A 23,632-nucleotide genomic window follows, 5' to 3' on the forward strand; every position below is an offset into this window, starting at 1 on the left:
TGTTTCAGTTATGATAATAAATGACAGAAGGTATGGAAAGCTCATTTATACCTTTTTCAGTAAATGATTTATGTCTGTATTAGATACATCCAGACCAGCAGAAATAGGAAGATAATATTCTCCGGAAAGAAAACACAACTCCAAGTGTTTTGCTAAAAAAAAAAGAAAAAACAAAACTCCATGTCAATAGTGGCAAAACAGACTGTATTAGACTGTTTCATAGTAAAATGTAACTGATTTTCAGGAAGTACATGAATCATGAAGTCTTAAATGTAATTTAGTGCACATACCTAAACTTGTATATACTTCTCTTGTCATATTAAAGGGAGAAGAAGAAAAGGTTTTTGCATAGAATCTCAAAATTTTCTCCTAAGGGATAAAAAGAGTCAACAAGCAATGTATTATATTAACACATACATAATGGACGTACACGTTCAGTGTATTGCACAATCACTAATATGTACTGATGATTTTTAATATTACTTATTGTTCAGATATGCTTCACATACAGTAGAGCTATTTTATAAAAATGCATTGTTTGGAGCTATGGAAATGTATAGTCCCAAGGAAATTTTACTTGAATACTACAACTGATGGCACCAATGCAAAGCCTCACTGATCTACAAAGCAGGAGGTCAGGAATACTACTGCGTTTTTTCATTAATGCTACTTTTTATGTTATTAAACATGCGAGTGACTCTTATACTAGCACTGCTTTGAAACCAGTGGTAGACCTACTAAACTACAAAACAGAAATAGATGACAGCTGTTGGGGTAGCTTTTATATTTATTTGAGAAGTACTTTAAAATTGAAAGCAGGAAAAAAAATAAAAACACTTAATTTGCAGAACAAACAGTCTAACAGTATTTTAAAAAGGTACCATACATTTTCCCTCATCAGCATCTGTGCATCATTAGCAGCATCATTTTCTTACTGTCGTGAAGTACATACCTGACTTAAATAGGAAATATTAACATGAAATGTTTTACAGAACAGTTTGTCATTTTTTTTTTCATTTTACTTTGTTAAAAGACATTCGAACCTCTTCATTCCCCATTAAAAACATATAAAGGAGTACTCATGTCTCTAAAGTCCTGTTGCAGCCACCTTTAAATCAAGACCCATTGGAACCAGACAGTTCTTTTCCTTCAAAACCGGTTTATCTGATATGTGCACAAATAACAGCAAATGCCTCTGGACACTGCTGGACTACCCATAATATACACGTAACTTTTTATTCATCTTCAGTACTCTTTATTACAGCTAAACATCTGTTAACTGAATACAGAACATTAGCTTACACTGAAAGTTGCATCAGGATCTGACAGAGACATCGTTAGATGCTTACGCAGACTGGGCCAACTCTCAGAGTTCAGTATATCAGACGGAGGGGCAGAGCACAGTGTCTGCAATGCTTCTTGGCGCACCTGAAGCAGTCAAAAAGATAAACAACACAAATCTGTCAACAACAACCTCTCAAATAAGTAACTTACAATATCCTTTGGAGGAAGGAAGGAACAAGCCTTGGCTGTAGAACAGATAAGGAGTTCCAAAATATTTAATCGCCATGCTCTTATGGTGATTTGGACAAAACACTACATCAGTGAGAAGAACAAAAAGTGTACATTTTAAGAAGCAACAAAACCATTTTATACAATTAGGTTTTCAATACTCGACGGAAGGATTATGTTTATTTCTATTTTACATTCTGCTTGTAATCAAATATTTTGTTATCAGGCAATACAGCAAGAATCATTTTCTTTTATCATTCAAATGCTACAACTGAGTCTAGCAGTTTTGTGAAAAGTCAGTAAGGAAAAGTGGAAAAATGAGTTACCAGACACTTTTCATATCCTACCATTGAAATTTCATCAGCTTTATAACCTAAATAACTTCATATATCTGGGTTTGTTCTACTTATACACAAATGTAGTTTCTGCTCATTTATTTCATAGTACTGAAATCAACTGTAGGGAAGTCAAAAAATATTAAATAGCATCAAATTTTTAACTGCTATGACTTCTTCGGTTGCTGGACAATTGCAAGAAAATCTTACTAAGCGAGAAAGCTCTCAAAATAGTATGATTTGCTTGCAATCATTATTTTGAGAGCTCTCTCTCAATGACTGCAAGCAAATCTTACTAAAAGAGAGAGAGAGAGCTCTCAAAATAATGTTTCTGCAAGCTTCAAAAGTATCAGCGGCTGAGTAGTGGTTAGAGAGCCATATTAGTACTGCCAGAAAGACAAATCTAACTTGGACACTATATATTCCATTTGGCAGCAGTTTGCTGGCAAATCAGTAGGCATATCTCTTTTCTGATAATGGTATCACAAAATACATGAAGTTATCAAGAGGGGCAAAGGGCATGCATACAGGAAGCCAAGCTTCAGGGATTTTATTTTTCATACAACCTTTTCCAAACTAAGAGTGCTCATCTATAATATATGATCTCATCATAAAAAAATAAGATACTTGTTGCAACAACAGCTTTTGAGCCAGATAGATATGAATAATGAAATACTCACTGCACTGAAGTCAAGACACATGAACCAACAGAGACAAGCTTTCACTTATGCACATAAGCATAGCAGGGTTATGTACATGCACTCTGTTTTCCAACATACCATAAATATTTGTTTGTATCAACAAGTTTTTATTTCTTCCTTTAAACTTACTTCCTTAGGCTGAATAGGGTCTAGCCTTTCTGCAAGCAGCTGCAATTGTTCTTGATTCATGAACGTGTAACTCTGTAACACGCATTTAAAATTATGATTAGTATATCTTATTAAAATGAACAGCAGAAGATTAAAATCATCAGTCTTCTGGATATCTAACTTACTTTTAATAATTAGTATTTTAACATTTATCCTAATTTGACATTAAAATCAACATTCTAAGTGTTTTCTGTTTGGCCAAAGTTAAATTTACAGCAACAGAATACTTTTATACATTTTGCTTATGTTTTATTTAGAAGTTTACTCTATCTTTCTAAAATATCTTATAATAATTATCTTAAAATAATTCATTCAGTAATATAGAATAGTGCAGCAGTCTGCATATGAACTGCACATTACTTAGCTCCTACAGTAAAAATCACAAAAACTTAGATAATGTATTGCTTTTCTCATTTTGTTTTTTTTTTTTTTTATAATAGTTGAACAGGTACTTTAGAGTATAGGGGCAGGATACTTTCATCTAGCATACATTGTCTAAAGTTTAGACATCTAGTATAAGCTCAGTACTTGAGTAGAAGAATGGCAATCCATTCATTTTAGGACAGGTATCAAAGACAGGGAGGATGAATCACTTTCTAGGGCTGCCTCTCAATCTCCACCAACTACACAGGAACTTTACATATTTTCAGTTTCATGCTTATTTCATAACATAGACAGAAAACACATTGTACTTGGTTGAATGAGGAGTCACTGTCAGAGCAGTTGTCTGTATAATAACCACTTTGACATTCTTTGTAAGTTTTACTATCCAGCTCCTTATTATGCATCCGATCTTCTTCAAACTTGTTAATCAAAGATTCTACCACAACCATCATGACATTCTTCAAGGCAAGCATCATTTCTCTGTACCTTCAAAGTAAAGATGATATTTAATATTAGATAGAATGGGAAAAAAAATTACAAATGAAATCCTGAATAACTGAATATGGTGTAATGCCACTTAGAACTGAACTCACTGAATGATCGTGAAGGAAAATAAAACAAATACAAATACAAAATCAGCAACAAAACATGCATATATCTTAGATATTTTAGATAACTATTTTAAGATTATAATAAAACTCCTTTACGCCTTTCTAAAACCTCTCAATGAAACCACCGCTAACATAATCCTATACTAAGAGGTTCTTAAAAAGGAACAATATGAACCTCCCTAAAGGGAGAATCCCCCCCCCAAAAAAAGATCAGCTCTGATACTTGCTACTGTTTATGCTTCTTCAAGTTCAACATGCAATTTTTCTTCTGATATAAGCCCTGAGCAGAACCAATACAAGAGAATACAACCTCCTGATTCAAAATTCTAAGTAGAGATCATGCACACAATGCAAGTTTTTTTTTCAACAAAACCAGGATTTTTTTCAATTACATAGATTGAATAATAATTTCCACAAGGAAACAATTCAAAATAAAAGCAGCCTCAGAAAAAAATGCCACTGTAAAATTTTGGTATTTTATTTCAAATTAGTTTTTAAGACTACTATTATTTATTTTACAGTCACCAAAGATAATATCAATTATTGTATTGTGCTTTAATATCCTCCTTGAACTCTAATTAAAGATGTAAGACACAGAAACATATTTAGTTCATTGGAGCTTCTACTGTCAACTTTAATGAGCACAGGAACCATAAGATCCTGACCATCAAAACACAAAGACATAAAGAGCATGATTTGAAAAACAGTCATCTTAATAGCTATTTTGAAAGTGAAAATAAAAGCCAGGTATGGCTGATTACAAACTACTTTCTAAACATAAGTGACTGTACTACAGAAAATACAGAATGTTTCACTAAGCAGTCAAATTTCATAATGCATTTTTCTACAAAAATATCTTTATACATCCTAACCACCTGAAAAAAGTTACAAATAATAAAAACTGAACTTTGAATGATCTTGAAATAATATCAAGATTATCACAGCAAGACCTAATGAGACTCAACCAGGGAGGTGATCCTCCCCCTCTACTCAGCCCTGGTGAGACCACATCTGGACTACATCCAGTTGTAGGCTCCCCAATACAAGAGAGACATGGGCGTACTGGAGCAAGTCCAGCAAAGGGCTGCTAAGATGATTAAAGGACTGGAGCATCTGTCATATGAGGAAAGGCTGAGAGAGTTGGGACTCTTCAGCCTGGAGAAGAGCTGCCTGAGGGGGGATCTTATCAATTTGCGTAAGTATCTGAAGGGAAGGCATAGAAAGGATGGAGCCAGGCTCTACTCAGCGGCGCCCAGCAACAGGATGAGAGGGAACAGGCACAAACTGGAACACAGCAAGCTCCGTCTGAACATATGGAAAAATTTCTTTACTGTGAGGGTGACAGAGCACTGGAACAGGTTGCCCAGAGAGACTGTGGAGTCTCCTTCCTTGGAGGTATTCAAAAGCCATCTGGACACCGTCCCAGGAAACATGTTCTAGGTGACCATACTTGAGCAGAGGGGTTGGACTAGATGATCTCAAGAGGTCCCTTCCAACCTCAACCATTCTGTGATTCAAAATGCTTGGGAACAGATGACAAGAAAAGGCCCTATAAAAGCATGTTTCATATAGGATTTCTTCTTGTATCCTACGTATGAAATCTTCTAGAAACAAAGAGAAAATAAAATCTCCTGAAACAGACACATACACTATCATTTAATTTCTTTCTTATTAAGAACATATAATAAACAATAGACATCATAGTAAAAACTGAATTCCACTACAAAGAGAGACTGAAATGAATTTTAGATTGTGCAATAAAAATGAACGAAGAAAAAACATTTTGGCTGTAGTACTGTATAAAATTACTTTAGGGGCTAAAACAAGTGAAAGACATGAATCTTCTTCCTTTGTTTCTTTCTCTACAACACATTAACATGAACACTGACTCTAAATAGCATTCTTTTTTCTAACTGGAATCACAGCAGCTGTGACAAAGCACATTTCTGTTTCAAATTGGAGAAAAACAAGTTGTTTGAAGTATGAAGAGCCACAATTTCTGAAGCAGTTTTTAACTTCAGATTTACAGATTTAGTAAGAGATAATTCTGTCATTTTTACAATTTGCTTTTATTCTCCTGCTTTGAAACAGAAGCACCAAAAAAAAGTGATATATAAATTAAAGTTGTGAAGTTTCACATACTTTCTGGAAATAACAGCTGTACCTAATAAAAGCCATTTTGTAAGTACGACCTACCAAAGCTTTAAAGAATGATAACAACTATTTGCATAAGCAAAATTGAAATCTGAAGCATGAAAATTCAGTAGAAAGCTACCAGCCCCAATATTCCAAGGAAAAGTTATTTTAATACCCACAAGAAGGGAAAAGAGTTTCTGGTGATCTTAGAAAAATACCTGTGTTTTAATACTTTTTTATTTTTTAAAACCACTGTCAGGCATAATATCTATTCATATCTAAGGAAATTACCATACGGTAATACTTGAAAAAAATTTCTCCTTTAGGCCAACTTATACATCACAACTGAATTTAATATGCAACTAGCGAAGTACTATCAAGTAGTGACTCCTCTCTCTCAAATCGTACCCCTCCAACTCCAAATCTAGATGTCTCAATATCTTGACAGATGTGCTACCAGTCTTTTTATGCAACAGTTCATACTCTTATTTCCAGTGTAAGAACAAGCATGACGAATAGCAATCTAAGGACTAGGAAAATCTGAAATGCTTAGCACTGATATTTAAAAGAAAAGAATCACTTTTGTAACCGTTACAGTTGAGAATTTATATTTTCAAAATAAGCTCTAGAAAAGAAAAATGAATACAAAGACCAAAAAGAAACAAACATGCGAATTATGTGTATATACTCACTCTTTCGATTCACGGGTCTTCTTAGTAACACGCTGAACAAGAGTGTCATAGCCAGATACTTCACCCTGATTTTGAGCAGAAGTACATTTTTCTGTTTCTTCTTCAATCACAGATCCCAGAGTATTATTTATATATTGTCTAAGGTATTTCACAAATTCATAGCTGCAACAAATACCCAAAATTAGAATGTAACGTATTTTCTTGAGCTCACCGTCAAACATTTTCAGTATTATATTAATATAGCTATTTTTTTCTCCCAGATCTCTAACTGTAACATAAGTGTTTACAACTGAAAGGAAAACAAACTTCAGCTGTGCAAAAAACACAATCAGCTTTGATTTTCTTTAATACATTCATTATCAGTATATTCTATGAAGGAATATTACCAAATAGTTTCTAATTTCCCTTTGTGCTTCTTCTAAATGTAAAAATCTACCCAAACACAATTTAAGGTTTTGTGGACAAAAATAATGAAATACCACTAAATCTTAAATTTAAATTTCAAAAAGAAAAATTTATTCAAGTATGCTGAACACAGCGCTGTCTGAAGGCATACCTGTTTGGAAGTATCATTTGTATGGTTTACATATAAAATGAAAAAAAACACAGAAAACTCCCTTTACAAATTATTCTAGCAGATGAGTTAAGGCCTTAAGATGAGTTAGCTAAGGCCTAAGCAAGTCTGTGTGTCATGATAGTATGCCGAAGGTCTTACTGAACCAAACTGATAAACTACCTATCTATGATTACATTTACATGTTTAACGGTTAAAAAAAAGGCATTTTGCATTCTGACTACTGAATATTTATAGAGATGTAACAGTTTTTAAAAAGAATAATTGGTGAGAATTTCAACAATGAACACCGTTCACTGGGCATTACTCTTCAGACACTATCTTAGCAGCAAAAATTGCTTAGAGATAGTGTCCAGAACATACAAACAGGTTTTTTGTTAATATTCCAAATTGTATAAGGGATGAAGCACACAGCGATCCACAGAAAAATGTAATCATATTAAAACAGTAGAGGCATCATTATATTTTCATTATACCAAGAGCATATATTCAAGTACTTAACATGAATTAGCATCAATGCACAGAGTGAGCACACTCAAATAAAAAAAAAATTCATTATGTACATACAAAGTCCAATGTTATAAAATGCAAATGTAAATAAAAGCAACCGTTCCAACAGTTGGCAGCTTTTACCTTTCACAGATATTTAGAAAAAACAGACTACATTCAAGGTAAAAGACAACTTTATGTTCACTTTTTTGTGTCACAATACATACTTTTTCACTGCATTTCCTATCCAAAGTTCTATCAGATATAAGAGCCCTATTTTTTTTCCATTTCCTATGCATTTCCCTTCCGACATCATTTCTGATCTTAATGAAGGTAACAGAAATATATCTCAAAAAAATTGCAACTCTTCTGCTCATGTTTACTTTTGTTTGTGTTTTCGATTGTCCTCAAGTAGCTTTTTACTACTGCAATAATGAAATTGCACATTACTCTCTACTGAACGAAAGCTTTCATAAAAATTCCTCCCATTTGTTTTATGACAGTAACATTTTCAGGGTACATATTTTTGCAGTGACTGCCTTCATTCTCAAATACACGCCAATCACATCATCAATCCTGCATGGAAAGGCTGTATCGCTTAGCTTGCCACTAAGTTTATGTCTGCTTGCTGCCATAGTGTTGATCTTTAATTATTCTACCAGCATTAAAATGGTTTGTAACAAAATAGGGGTTTCAACATTCACAGAACTACTACTTTACATGAAGAAGCAAGTCAAACTGAGTTGTCAGAGCTTACAAAGGAAGCACCAGGAAAAAAAGTGCTAAGAAAACCTTAAGTATTTAAGAAAACAAACAAAAGATCAAAACACAAACCATGCTATTTACACAGTAAAAAGTTCTGATTTTCTAGCACTGCACATAAATTTTGAATTTGATTCAATTTGCCTTTTTATTAGATTTCTGAGGACCCCACGTTCCTCTTTCTTCCACATCAAAACGGGAACAAAGTTTAAAGGCCTCAAAATCCAATAGAATTACTGAGGCAGAATAACTATGGGGCAGAAACAGTGCTGATGAAAATGCAGAGCTGCACTGGTATACTGTGCAAAGCAAAAGCACATACTTCTAATAAAGGACCTTGAAGTCTGAAGGGGTAGGGTGAGGGTCAAGGAGAAAGTTTCTTAATGGCATCACTAACAAATCTCCATTTGACCTCTCTGAGCTTCCATGAAAAAATCTGTATTGCCACAGATCATGGATATGCTAAAATTAGAATGCCTCCAAAAATATTCCAACACCAGACAGTAATGCTCCCATTCAGTATTTGAAGCATCACTGGACTTTTATTTAAATTTATACATAAGTTAAAACTTCTCTCAAGAAAAGTAAATATACTTGTAATCCCTGATGTTGTAATATACTAGACAGAATAATGGCTGCCATGGTTTCACTGTTCTAAATGGAGAAGCTATGCATCTTTTCTACCAGCTGTAGAAACAGAGACCCCTCATATTCAGTATTTTTCTAGTAGCTGTTCAGAAGACATATTGACAGATTTTTTTTTATTGTATGTGTCTTCACCTAAATGAAAATGTGTTACTTTCAAAAAAAAAGTCATTTTTAATTTTGATATATTTTCAACCAGCCTTTTTTACTCTCATGTAGTATTCAAATTCTGAATAATTGCCAACATATTAAAAGTGTTATCTGCTGCAATACATAATACAAATTAAAAATGAACTAAAATCTAAATCATTTATCATCTCAAGAAGATGCAAATACATAAGAGTTAAAATGACAGAAGGACCTGAGTTCTGTGATCTGACTTATTAAAATGTCTTCAAGGTCATTTAGCGTGATATTCTCTTGACATAGCTTAGATTTGTCCTAAAAATCCCCCATGTAGTAAAAAAAAAATTCTACATCTTGTAGTTTAGGAATATATTTGACTACTATGGAACGGAAAGAGAAGTGTAGGCTCAGGAAATTCCAGACGGCATGTCAGCGAGATGACACTGCCAAGCTTGATTTAACAGAAATGAGAAAGGGATATATTTCTGCTTCATTCACAATGTACATTAAAAATCACAACTGTCTGACAAGATATAGAAGGGTTGGATAATATAGTCCACAGAGAACAATTATAGATTGCGGCCAAACAGTCTTTCGAAAACGTACCTTATTCTAACAAGCAAAACTATTTTGCCTAGCAGGTGTTAAAAATACTGACTGACATTCTTCAGTTAGGATTTCTTCTAGCTTCTGTTTGCCTGTGCATTTAGTACATTAGAGTTGGCCAAGTTAGCTAGTTTTGTGAGTTTCCCTCTCACAAACAGTTCCTCAATTATCATTACAGTCACAATAATATATATAACAAAAAAATTGAAAAATATCAAGATTCACTTTACCCTCTAAATTAATATCTTTCTAGAGTTGATTAGCCACAGGAAACTACATGAAAATGCATATGCATTCACACGCATCAATATAAATTGTAACAATTTCCCATAAATAACATAGTTAAACATATTTAACCTCTTTCAAAGCACTAAAAATAGCAAAATTATTTTTACTTGTGAAAATTTTCATCGGTCTCCTCCAAATGCAACAGAATCTCTTCTGCACATTCTACTGATGGGGCTCCTGTGATTTTTTCCTTCACACTCTGCAGCAACTGTCTAAGCATAGACTGTAACAGAGCTTCATCTTCACTTGTAAAGTGAGACATCTGTATTAAGTAAATGATAAGAATAACATGCTTTCATATTTCTTAGAGAGTTTTTTCCCTTAAAATTCTAAGAAAAGCATCAAAGCCTTAAATTATCACTTTTTTCCTGTTATGAACAGTACGAGACTATATTCTCTATCAAGTACTTTCTGCCTGTGGTTATCTCTTTTGATAGGGCCTATCTCCAGACAAACTAGATTCAAACCAATCTAATCAGTTTTAATGGACCTCCTGTTATCACAGTACAATACTCTTAACCCACATATTGCATTAAGAAAATCCTGAATATTTTGGATGTGCTCACCTAATAGGCACAAGACTCCACCGTAATTAGTAAAAAAGAAAACAAGCTAAAAAGGAGGTTATACAGATGGAACGGCTATATCACGATAAGAAACCTCTAAAAGTCTCTAAGCTTCATCTCATATACTCTTACTACTCAGTTCTGATTTTTGGATCCCTCCACTCAGAGCTGCTGCAGTGTCCATGACGGAAGGGGCCAGGCGAAATTGTCACAGCAGTTTAATTTGCCTGTGGTAATCAACAGCGGAGTGACCTGACAGAGATTTACCAATTCAGCACTACAACTACTGGGAAAAAGCGGGAGCAGCAGCAGTGAGAAATATCAGTCAAGTCTAGAAGACGGTGTCTTATCAGTTCAATTCTCTAGTTTTCAAAAAAAAAAAAAAAAGAAAAAAGAAATCAAAATTCCATTTCTAAATTAATTAATTAACCAACCTAAGTTAATGGCTTAAACTTTTTCATATGCCAAGGAATACTTCCAATCCCCTGTGGCAGTTACATCTTACATATTTCTAATCTATTTGAGGAGGAATGATTTAGAGATTTTTTTTAAAAAAAAGTCAATCAAAAACTCTGTAAGCACCTGTGAATAAATGATATGCACGGTTGGAAGAGACAATATAATAAATCACTCTTCAGACTTAAATACTATTAACTAACAAAAAAATAATCAAAGCCATACAGCACCAACTGGAGGAGTTACCCTTTACTGAACGTAATGGGTAGCTGATTTAGCAGTTCTCCATGGTAAGGAGCACAGTTGCTGAATGTTTTATTTTGATCAAACATAATTCAAAATTAACTCAATCATCATACCAGAAATGGCATTAAAATAAAAAATGAAACCCCTTGTGATATTCTCTCAACTTCCTCGTTTGCAGTCCCTCTTTCTTATAAATTCTAGTCTCTAGACATTCAATCAAGGTCAGTGTACTGTGTAGGTACAGTCAGTGTAGGTCTAAATAAATCACTGTCATAAATCTTACATTTTGACCTTGGTATCATATCACCCTGCAAAAAACTTCACTTAGCATTTTGGTAAAACTAGACTTTTTTTTAAAGTGCAAATATCTGGCTACTGGCTAGCAAGCAACGTGAAGTACCATTCCAGAACATTTATAAACACAAATCATGAATACTGCAGTTTCATCTCCAGTCTGCTTTGAAAAGTGTTCTTCCACTTACGTAATCACCAACAGAGATACTCATCTTAAAATTCATTTGCAAAGGCTTTGTGGTGTGTTTTTTCAGTAGGCACACTCCTCATTCAGTTTTCCCCACAAACCTTTAATTGCCACGTTTCCCTCTAAAGAAGCATTATACCAAGTCTCGTTTTGTGCAGTCTGAGCCTTTTTTTTATTTTACAATTTTTTTTACAGAAATAAATTGTTGTAAAATTTATTTTATGGAAACTGTCCCAGAACTTGAAAGACTGTGCCCAAAACTATAGGCTGAGGCTTCGTTTCCTGTTGGAGAGCGGTTATTCTTCTGACAAGGATTTTTAAACAAGCTTTTGACGGAGGCTTTGACTGAGGCAAGGTTTCGAACAACAAAGTGTTAATTTCAGCCACAAACTAATGCCTCCAGTTAAGAGAAGAATGAATAGTCCAAAGGTCCCTACTTCTCTCAGTTTTCCTCGCCTATAATTGCACTTCCTCGCCCGCGCTGCTGGCAACCCCCAGCGACAGCACACGCAACAAAATACCTTTTCTTTTTTAACGGGCCGGGAAGGGAGCGCAAGCCTCCCCCGCCGCCCTCTGCCACGCCCCGCACCTCCGCCCGCCCCGGCGGCGCCGCGTACTGCCCCGGCCGGAGCGCCCCGCGGCGCCCCACTACACCCCTCGGCGGACAAGCCTGCTCCCCGGCACCCCGCGGGGAGGGCGCCGCCCGGCCCGACCCGCGCTCCCTCCTCCTCCCGGCCGCCAGGCGCCCACGGAGATGGCGCCGCTCCAGCGCGGCCCTCGCTGCAACAGCGCCGGGGCTCGGCCCGCGGCCCGCACGGATCCCGCCGCGGCCGCAGCGCGAGGGCGAATCACCTTGCGGCGCTGGCCGCCCTCCTCGTCCGGGCTCCCGGCGCGTCTCTCCGCGCCACAGCCCGTAGCAACCGCCGCCGCCGCCGAGTCTCGCAGGGCCCCTAGCAACATCGCGAGAGGCCGGCGGGGCCGCGGCGGCTGCGGGCGGCTGCGGCCGGTTGGCTGCTCTTGCCCCTGGCCGCTCGGAGCGCTGGCGCTCTGGGGCTGCTCTCCCGCGGAGGGACTCCTGCCGCCGGGCGGGAGTGTTTAGCTCGGTGTCAGGGTCTCCGACACTTCCCTTGGCTGCGACCTGTTTGGGTGTTTTTTGCGTTGTCGGCCGAATTACGTAAAGCGGGGAAATAGCGCAGACCTCGCGAAGGGCGGGTCTGCCCCTTCGCTTCTAATCCGGCAAACCGAAGCGCCTTGCTCTGCGCGCAGGCGAATTTTCCACGGAGAAATCCGTGGCTTGGGTAGCTGGGACTCATTGATCGGGAAACCTGGTGTTTATGAAACATTCAGACTTAGCTAAGCTTACATACTGCAGTTTGGCGGGTAAGGACTCACGCCTTCCAACCTCATTCAGATGGGGAACCGGTGGCCCTGGTGGTTTTGTGTTGCGTTGGTTTTCCATTAAAATCAAGGGAGTGCACTAACGTGGTTACTATCAATTTACATCAGCAAGGGAGCAGAATGTCTTAATAAATGAAAATACGCGTGGCAAGATCTTGTTCTGTGCTCTTTTAACTCTTATCCATGGGAAGGAGGAAATATTGTAAAACTCCAAATGAGACTTTTTCCATTCTACATACAAATTAATGCGCAACAGAGAACTGTGAAAACACTTGGTTTTGAAATCATTTTTCAGTAGCTTAGCTGTAACAAGCCAGAGGTGTGTTACAGTTAACATACATAATCAACAGATTATGGTTTACAGTGCCTGCATGTAAGGTGAAACAATATACATTTTTAACTTTTATTCTTATTTTTCTAATGATTTTGATAATGTCAGTAATGCTGATCTTTTGTATTGAAATATTTTTGTAAGTGAATCTGTAATCCCTTCAGTTAATAGACCTCTGCTTAAATGTAGGTATCCACTCTACCACAGTAGAGCTACTAGCAAGTTGTGGCCAAACTCGTAAAATGCAATATTTTTATAAAACAGTGATGATTCAGGAATTGAAACACACACTTGTCTTATTGTTAGTTCCTCAGAAACAAGATTTTGATCCATTGCCATGGAGCCTCTCTGGCACTGCTTTCTAAAGCTCTTGGAAGTGGCCAGTGCCCTCAGACATGCAGAAAACAATTATCTGCTTCATTGCTGCACTGATTGCAGCTTCTGAAAGGAACAGGATCTTCGGTAGACTAACCAGAGTCTTATTAGCTCTGTCTTGCAGTCTCCAGGTCTTCCAAGTGCACTGTTTGGAACTGGCTACAAGCAGTAGCAGCTTATGCTTGGCCTATGCCAGGCTCTTCTTCCAAGGGCAACAGAGAAGTTTGCTTTCTTTCTGTCCAGGTATCAACTGAGAAGTGCTATGCTGTGGTACAGCATTTCTATTTCCTCCCTTTGCAGCTTTTGTTTTACTGCAAGTGCTGACAGAGGTGACAGCATCTCAGTTTTTTGGCCAGTGTGGAATAAATAGGCCCAATAACGTAATTGTCAGGGTCCCTAGTCCTTAATGTAAGATCTTTCATGTTAGCATGCCTTTCCTATCTTATAAAGCATCGTAAATTGTAATTGCAGTGGCATCATAGCAAGATGTTTTCATGGTGTCTGTGGCGCTTCTGAAACTACCTTCTTCCACCTTCTGCATTTCATTCAGCTGCTTTTGGCACATGTTTAGTGACTACTGAGGGCCTGGAGCCCTTCTTCCTCAGCAGAGTTGGCAGATCAGAGGTACCGTTTGGCATGATCACTAACTAGGGAGCATGGGGATGCTACTCCAGAGTGAGCGACACTGCTCTGTCGTACATTATTTTTACATGCATGTCAATCACATGAGAGAGGTTGCAATCACTGTGAAATTGCTCATGTGTATTTCATACTAGTGCAATTTCATTGTCTTCTGTAGCCAAGCATGCTTCTCAATGACAAAAATTTTCCATATGTTCTCCCCAGTTGTCCACACAGGAAGACCCCTGGCTCCTAACCGTAGCTCGGGAAGACATGATATATGAACAAGTTCTGTTAGGATTTCAGGGTTCTTAGAACATCACAGTGTGGACTTCTGCCACTAATTTAAATAGAGGAACTAGAGGATAATTAAGGGAAGAACAAATGTACTTAGAATGTATTTGTTCTTGGAATGTTTACTGTCTGTACCTTGTAGGATATAAGGTAGGCATAAGTTTCAAAGTGTGAAATATTACAGGGATGTCAGTCATTTAAATATTACAGAGAATTTCCATACTTGATAATAAGAAGATTCTCTCTTCCTACCTTGAACATGCCCCAGAATTTGAAATACCAACCTTGGGACCAGTTTCTTCCAAATTTCTGTAAGTATAAAGTATTCCTCCAATGTAAGAGTTCACAAAGGAGAAACCCATGGACAACAGAGGAATCTTCTTTACAGCTAATGGTAGGAGTGCATCCTGCTTCTTGCCCTTCTTGAACATGGGGTGACGTTTGCTCTCTTCCAGTCCTCAGGAACCTCTCGCAATCACCGTGACCTTTCGAAGAGAGCTGAGAGTGGCTTCACAGTGACATTGGCCAGCTCCCTCAGCATTCGTGGGTGCATCCTATCAGGTCCCAGTTTGTTTAAGTGCTCCCTAACCTGATCCCTCTCCACGAAGGATAAGGCTTCATTGCTCCAGACTTTCCCTCTGGTCTCAGGGATCTGGGATTGCTCATGGCTGGTCTTGCTAGTGAAGACTGAGGCAAAGGTGACATTCTATGTCTCTGCCTTTTCTATGTCCTTTTTCACCAGGTCCTCTACCCCATTTAGCAGCACACTCACTTTTTTCACAGCCTCCCTTCTGTTCTTAGGCTCCTTAGGTAGAAGCCTTTCTTGTTGCCCTTCATGTCCGCCACCAGATTCAACTCCAGGTGGCTTTGGTTATTTTAACCCCATCCCTGCATGCTTGGACAGGGTCTCTATAATCCTCCTCACTCACTTGTCCCTTCTTCCACCTCTTGTACATGTCGTCTTTATGTTTGAGTTTTGTCAGGAGCTCCTTGTTCATCCATGCCAGCGTCCTGCCACCTTTGCTTGATTTCCTGTTTGTTGAGATGGACCACTCTTGAGCTGGGAGGAGGTGATCCCTGAATATCAACCAGCTCTGCTGGACCCCTCTTCTCTCCAGGACCATCTCCCATGGGATTCTTCCAAGCAGATCCCTGAACAGGTCTGCTCTCCTGAAGTCTAGGGTTGTGATCCTGCTTTTTGTCTTGTTCTCTCCTCACAGGATCCTAAACTCCACCATCTCATGGTCGCTTCAGCTAACGCTGCCCTGATTTTCACATCCCTGACTAGTCCTTCCTCGTTTAAGTATGACATCCAGCAGAACATTTCCCCTTGTCAGCGACCCGATCACCTGTGTTAGGAAGTTGTCATCGGTGCATGGGAGAAACCTCCTAAATTGCTTGTGCCCTGCTGTGTTGTCCCTCCAGCAGATACCAGAGGAGACCATAGGCTGCTCAAGTTCCCTGTGAGGATTTGGGCCTGTGAATGTGAGGCTTCTACCAATTATCTGAGGAAGACTTCAGGTACTTCTCTTCCTGAATAGGGGGTGTGTAACAGATACCCAACACAGTGTTGCCGACATTAGTCTGCCACTAATCCTGACCCATAATCTCTCAGCTGGCCCCTCACCCATCCCCAGGCAGCATCCCAGACACTCCTCTTGCTCTTTCACATACAGGACAACTCCTCCTCCTCGCCATCCCACCCTGTCCTTCCTAAAGAGCCTATGTCCATCCATGGCAGGACTCCAGCCATGTAAGCTATCCCACTACATCTCCATGAACCCAGTGTGACTGTAGCCCTATAACTGTACACAGATTTCTAATTCCTCCAGTTTGTTCCCCTTGCTGTGCACATTATTGTACAGGCACTTCAGAGAGGCACCCCGGCATGCCTGTTTCCCAGAAAGGGCATGAGAGCTTTCCCCATAATACTGTCCCATAGACACTTCTTTGTTTTCATGCGTATGCTTGAGGTGATTCCACTTCTGCCCTGTTTTGTTGATGACGATGTCACTTCTAAGTTTCCCAAATTTAGAGGAACAATGAGCATGTTTTGATTGCTCATTACATCATAATCTTTCGTAAGAATCATAAAGGAAACTGCTTAAAATCTTACTGCTGACGGGAACATCCTTTTAAGGAATCTCCAGAGGAAATTTTCCATTTCACAGACCCTGCATTTGTCCCTATGCGCTCTAGGGAAATACTAATCTGTTGCCAAATGTTTCCTTTAAAAAATGATAAGGAAACAGTGGGTGAATGGACGTGGAAGTACCAGGTTGGATCACTTAGTACTTTCACCTCTACTTGCAAGGCCTGTGTTAAAGCATGTGCGCTTACAAGATCTGTGTACACAGTACATGTGTACTGAACACATACATGGAATTTACATGTGTTTGGTTAAAAAAACTTTAACAATCATGACTTCGGTCTAAAGTTACATCAGATGAGTTTGTACCTTACTAGTGAGAGCTAAGCCAAGATAAGTCACAGGTAAGCTCTTACAAGAAACAAAAAATGAAAGTTGGGTCAATTTCTGTGTTTGGTGTAGTTTTGCTAATACTTCATAAAGGCTGAAGATCTTACATTGCTATTCCTGATTTCTTACTTCTGAGGAAAACAATTGACTGGAAAGTGGCAGGAAATCAATAGGACTCTGGCATAACACTGTAAAGCACCAACTCAGAACCATCCTGTCCAATAACAATTAGGAATTTTATTGATTAAAAAAATTAGCATAGTGAATTTATAGACTCTGATTTTCCACATATATTTTGTAAAGAAGTTTGCAGTAGATACTCTGTGCATGATTGAAAAAGGGGAAAAAAGCAAGGCTTTAGCAACCTACATTTTCCTTGTAGAAGCAACTAGAACTGAGGTTCAGTTCAGCAGATAAAATCTGCATTGAAATGCTAAGTAACTGCCTCGAAGAATCAATGACAAAATAAGTTTCAATGAAAATACACATTAACAAATGACAAACAAATGGTTTGTGATCCACAAATTTTTCTAGGTGAAACTTCAAGGAGCTAAAGACATATGTGTCACTGACTGTTAATGGCCTTAGGCAAATCTCTTAACACTGGAATCCTGCTTTCCTGTTGGCAAATGAGGATAAGAAAATTAGCTTTATATGCCATTATGAAAATTAATGTCTCTATTTGAAGTAAAGCACAATAACCAAGTCTCTGATTTATTTGCCGTTCCTCTTCTAGTTAATGTGTTGGGGTCTTTTTTTATCATGGGTTTCCTGAAGGTGGCAGCAATACTCAACAGTTGTGCGCAGGTTGACTTTTGAACCTATTGACATGGAACATTGCTTTCGTTTAAATGTAAATGTACAGGAGAGCAGTCTAATAGGACTTTTCAATACTTATTTATAATCATCTGAATTAATATATGAGAAAAACAGCATATAAGTAGATGTCTATTGTTATTTATAGTATACTAAAATCAAAATTTGATTGCACAGATGTTATAGTTGTGCACATACAATGTGCAATATCAACATAGAATATGAAGAAAATATGTTGACTTGGAGGGAGGTGTTGTTTGTTCTTCTGTCTGGTAAAAAATCAGCGGCTAAAGGAATATTCCTAAAGTAAGTATTAAATATTTTGAATTAACATTTTACTCTTGCTTGCAATTAAAATTACCTATTCCATTGACTCCAGTGAACTTTGGATCACATATATTTTTTCTGAAGTGAATTGTTCAGTTAATGTGTGGGCACTACATTAGCACTTCAAAACACTGTAAATTTGTCCAGGATCACTGAGGGATGATTACAGCCAGTCTATAGGATTCCTTTCAGTTCCATTCCTCCATTTGATCTTAATCATTTCTAATCACTGTTAGAGTCACTCAGGCTACCTGTACCTCACAGCAGCAGCAGCAGCACAGTATTTTAATTCAAAAATCATCATTAACACTTCTCCTTTTGCTTTAGACTCAGTATGCTTTGCATAATTGTGAAATATTTCTTTTACTGAGCCAAGTCAATAGTCGTCTTTTACTTTGGGAGCTGAATGTATCACGCTGAGGGAAAAGTAAGGAAGGAACTCCACTGGTTTTAAATGTAAGTTCCTATGTGAGTGATTCCCCACATAAAGGTGCATGGAACAAGAAAGCTACAATTTTAAATGTATTCTTATTACACTATGCTTCTTAAGGCGTCTGCTCAGCAAACCTGGTGGCCTTTTGTTGTGTCTGTACATAAGGACTCCTACATGTTACAATCATCTGTCTTTTGTCTTGTCCTCCCCAATTACTGTCCATACTGCCATGCAATATGGTACTTCCAAAATCATCCTGAAACTGAATATTTTTATAACTGCCTGATTTTATGTTCATCGGTTTTACAATATCTCTGATCAATAGTAACTTGCTTGAGATTTTCTGCAAAGCTTAGCCTTAATTCCTGCACCTGCCACACTGGTGTTTCAGAACTCATTCATCAGTTCTTCTCAACTGCTGATGTGGTGTTCTGCTGCAGACACCTACAGTTAGTCCTCTTCGGATTTCTGTCTGTCTTCGGTTTACCTAAAAAGTGTCATTGCTATCACTTCTTTTATTAGACCCATCTGTACTCTAAAGCCTGTGTAAATGATTTGCTGTAGAGCAGCCACACTTTCTCTATCCTCTGCTTGCCATCCTTCATATCAAAATTGTATCCATCAAGAAATACTAGAATTTTACTTGCCCCTGGTATAGTTATGAATATCAGTATCAAACAAAATATTGTTCCTCTCTAGAGCACCCCACAGAGTGCTTTCCGTAATCCAAATGTTTGCAGTCAAACTTCAGACATGTGCTGCTTAACACTAATTTTATATTACATTGTTAATATAAATTAAGCTATAGTCTTGCTTTTAAGGGTTTTATTCTAGGAACACAGATTAATCTAACCAGATATGATGCTTAGAAATCTTTGTTCTCTTCATTTCTGCAATTTCTTTAAAATGATTGAAAAGTAACAAAACTCCGCTCTCAGAGCAGCTTTTTAATAATGCTCTCAGACCATTTTAATAATGTTTGCCTAGGAGGACAGAATTTGGCCCTTAGTTTGCCATGTTATGTTCCTCTGTACATAAATTATATGTACTGGACATACAGTAGTGCGTGCTTTATATTTCGAATATTTAGCATTGTAGCAAACTGTGACTTCTTCACCCCTCAAAATGATGCTTTAAATAAAAATTAAAAACATTGCTTGAGTTTTTTACAGTTTATTTAAATTCAGGAAAGCACTGCATTTACTTTTTTTTTACTCTTTTTAATTTTAATTAAATTATATCTGGGGTTCTACTAATACTACATCTGAGAAAAGTTTTTGGAGCTTCTCTAAACAAATGCAGTGGCTGAAGTAAAGAAAGGTGGATGAAGAAAAACACCAGTCCCAAATGCCTTTGCACAAAAAAATCTGATCTTTTAATGAAAACTGATTTTAAGATTGTTGTTGACAGAATCTGTTGGATGACAGAATCCAACTGGTAACACACAAACATCCCTTAATGTAATGAATCCTATTCCCTCAAAGAAGTAAAAAGTTATGTGTTACATATGTTCCTGTTAACAGGCCAGACTCATCTACGGTATAATTCCCATAAATTTTAGTGGAATTATGTTAAGGATGAATTTGATTCAGTAAGTCTGCAAATATATTTCTGTCACAAATAATAACATAACTCTCCAAGTAACAAACAGAATACTTAATATTTTCATTGACATTCATTCTAATTGTCTCATAGCAAGAGTAGAAGTCCAAAGAGATATGGTTTTATCAGTCCAACTCATTTCAGCAAGGAATAAAATAAACTTTCATTTCTTGATACACCTTCTCAGCAACTGTTACAGATTTTGTAATGCACATATTATCCCAGCCTAAATCATTGTCCCAGAGAGGTATTGTCAAGGAAATAAAATATTAGCCATATTTTACTTTATTTTAGTACTCTGAGAAAAAAAATGTAATTTTCATGGAAGCTATGTGGCTTTCAGCAAAATTAAGTAATCTATCTACAGAGCAGGCATAAGATTAGTAGTGCTTTCTGCCAGTGATTTAGGATGCAAAAGAGTGCAAATGTACTTTCAGGTAGACAAATCTTGCCTCCTGCCAACCAGGACATTGAACATCACAGTCAGTCTGATGTAACATCTCTGGATTTTTTTTAATCTCTATCTCTAAACTAAGAAAACTGGGCAGCTTTCAAATAATACCTATGTGCACCCCTCTGCTTCCTCTTCAGGTCAGAAAACTCATCTCTTCAATTCAGTTAAAGGAACTACCTCCTCCATCTAGGGAATTTATTTGCGCATACCGATTTGGGACAACTACCTGCAAAAACATACACCTACTCCCTGTTCTCCTGGGTCGGAAATTTATTTAAATCTGCCAGGTGGGAATCTCTTGATTTAGGAGGTAGGTTTTTCCAAGCTTGTGAGCCCTCGTGTTTACTGCACCAGACTTGCAGTGTACAGATCAGTACCACTGAGAAGAGAGCTGGGATTCTGGGATGGGAAATGTCAGCTAATGGTGAGAGTCAGGAGCTTCATAACCTATCTTTACAGTCAGAGGACATATAAGCACATTTTGATTTGGTAAGGACGAATCTAATCTTCAGTTCTTTCATGTAATGAATATCTCATCTGTAAATTGGCTTTTGTGAACTTACGACCTGATTGAAGACTGATTAATCTCTTTGGAATTCTTGGATGAGAGCTATGATAGCAATGCAAAGTATGTTCATAATGTGTCAATTAATATTTTAAAGTCTTTTCCCCTTTTAGCATGCTCTTTCTGCTCAGCACTGTTCTCTGGCTTGCACTGGAAAATAATGAGATCCCTGAAAGGAAGAATCCGTGTGGATATACACTATAAGCTGGTGTATGTTGATTAACTTGATTCATGCTGATAGAGCTATGGCAATTTTCTCCAGTGGAAAATCCACCCTCAGTTTTCAGGAGGATGTACTTACTGCTGAGTAGTTCTTGGCAAAGTTCTCAAAAAGCTTTAAAAAACATTCCTGCTTAGTTTTCAGCATAATTTCACTAGCTTCTTTGATGCTTTATAGTGTTTATAGCAGTAAATAATTGCAATGCTATTGTGTTTCATACTCCTTATTTTACTGTTTATGCACCATATGGTGTCGATGTATATTATATTGTATATAACTCAATACAATAAACATAACATTGCAGAACAGAGTTACTGCATTTTTTTATTACAGGTAGGTTGCCTACTGTGATGAAAATAATATAAAAATATAGGCAAAATATTATTCCCTTTCTTCCTACTTCTTATTCAAGAAATAACCCATGGTAAATTAGATACAATTTTCATGAAATTTTATACAAACATAGATCTTGGTATAAAGTAGGAAATAAGCTCTGCTAGAATTTTATGGCTTTTACACCTGATTTTTAAAATTAGCTTATCCTTGTAATGCTCTGCCTCAGAGGTTACTTGGAGATCAGTCCTTAGGGTTATTGCACATTCTCAGTTGTCTTTGAGGGTAACGAATGACAAGAATCTCATTTTGCAGAACTGAACCATTTATTCTTTCTCTTATTTACCCATATATAACATTTGTACAAATTAACCAGAACATTCCAATACCCATCCCACAAGAGATTCAAATACCTAGTTGAGTTTACTGAGGTGAGTTGCTCTCTGCAGATGATTGTAATTATTTACAGTTGGATCAAGAAAAAAATATGCTGCAAGGCTCTCCTTTTATGCACCTGATTCCAAAATGGGACCTGGTATCAAAAAAGGAACCATGAAATAGCATTTCTTAGGCAGTGTATGGGAAGGTTTGGTGACCCAAGGCCCTCAGCTCATTGCTGTTTGCTCTTTTGTCTTCCCCCAGCATCCCGAGCAAACAAGCTGCAGGTAGGAAATCAAAAGTGAGGTAGTGTGCCTGAAATCCTGCTCCACTCTGGAGCTTTGGTGCCGTATTTCGGGGTGCAGGCATGTGCCTCTATCTGCTCGGTATTCAGAGTCCACTTTCTCTGTGGAGACTAAGTGCCCATGAAGATTTCTTGAATAAACTTGGCAAAGCTCCTGATGTCCTTTCAGAGTGTATCCTAGCTCTGTATGAGGAGACTTTGGCAGTAGAAGATCTCTATATTACAAATCCTTCAACTTAAGGGACCCCAAACCTTCTTCTCCCAGCAGAATGTCTCTATCAGCAGTCTTTAATCTAAGCGTGGCAGGGAGGAGAAGGAAGTTGCCCAACACAGTGTTATTGCATGCAGTAGAGTATAAATAACCTGAAGCTGAAGAGGGCATTTGTTTGCATCTCTCAAATTTACAGGACAACATACTGTGTGAATGAAACTCATGAGCTCATTAGGTAGAAAGCAAACAAGGCTCAATCCCTTTTCAATAGACTAGCCTAAATTCTGAATTCTCTAATTTGTTACTTCATTAATTCATGCACTTACGAGCAAAATAGTTAGCTGATGGCAAGAGCACTCATCCTTCCTCCTCCACCACAATGTGGGCATCCCCTGAACTACACCAGAAAGCACGAGAGCCTCCACAGTCCAGCTGCTGATGGATACACTTCAAAGGCTCTTTGGGTGAACGGATGTATTTGCACCTTCCAGCTCAAACTTTTGATCTATACCATCCCTATGGTTGTTTCGGTTACTGGGCAAAATCTTGCTTAATTCTGAAGAATTTCAGTCTCATGAGGAGCTAAAAAGTGGTTACTTGTAAAACTACAAGGATAGCAGACCTTGTTCTTTCTGTCCTTGAGTGTCTGGCATACATGTCTCTCTTGCTTTAGTTTAATGGTGCTGCTCCCAGCATACACCAGGCCTTAGCGT

At 37.8% G+C, this 23,632-nt stretch overlaps 1 protein-coding gene across 4 annotated transcripts in view; it reads right to left on the bottom strand.

Annotated features, from left to right (window-relative positions):
- Nucleotides 1-12,961, bottom strand: part of TBC1D32 (TBC1 domain family member 32) — a 98,102-nt gene extending 85,141 nt beyond the window's left edge. For all 4 annotated transcript variants that reach the window (XR_010388349.1, XM_064508929.1, XM_064508928.1 and 1 more), the window contains exons 1-8: nucleotides 12,631-12,961; nucleotides 10,137-10,291; nucleotides 6,540-6,701; nucleotides 3,409-3,586; nucleotides 2,678-2,749; nucleotides 1,303-1,428; nucleotides 291-369; nucleotides 52-152 (exon numbers count right to left, since the gene is read on the bottom strand). Coding sequence is in view for 3 of the 4 variants with exons in the window: in XM_064508929.1 (XP_064364999.1) it covers nucleotides 52-152; nucleotides 291-369; nucleotides 1,303-1,428; nucleotides 2,678-2,749; nucleotides 3,409-3,586; nucleotides 6,540-6,701; nucleotides 10,137-10,291; nucleotides 12,631-12,738 (981 nt within the window). In the remaining variant the exon portion in view is untranslated. The remainder of the gene's footprint in view (nucleotides 1-51; nucleotides 153-290; nucleotides 370-1,302; nucleotides 1,429-2,677; nucleotides 2,750-3,408; nucleotides 3,587-6,539; nucleotides 6,702-10,136; nucleotides 10,292-12,630) is intronic.
- Nucleotides 12,962-23,632: the final 10,671 nt, after the last annotated feature.

The sequence above is a fragment of the Dromaius novaehollandiae genome, chromosome 3, assembly GCF_036370855.1.
Source record: "Dromaius novaehollandiae isolate bDroNov1 chromosome 3, bDroNov1.hap1, whole genome shotgun sequence".
Taxonomy (NCBI): domain Eukaryota; kingdom Metazoa; phylum Chordata; class Aves; order Casuariiformes; family Dromaiidae; genus Dromaius; species Dromaius novaehollandiae.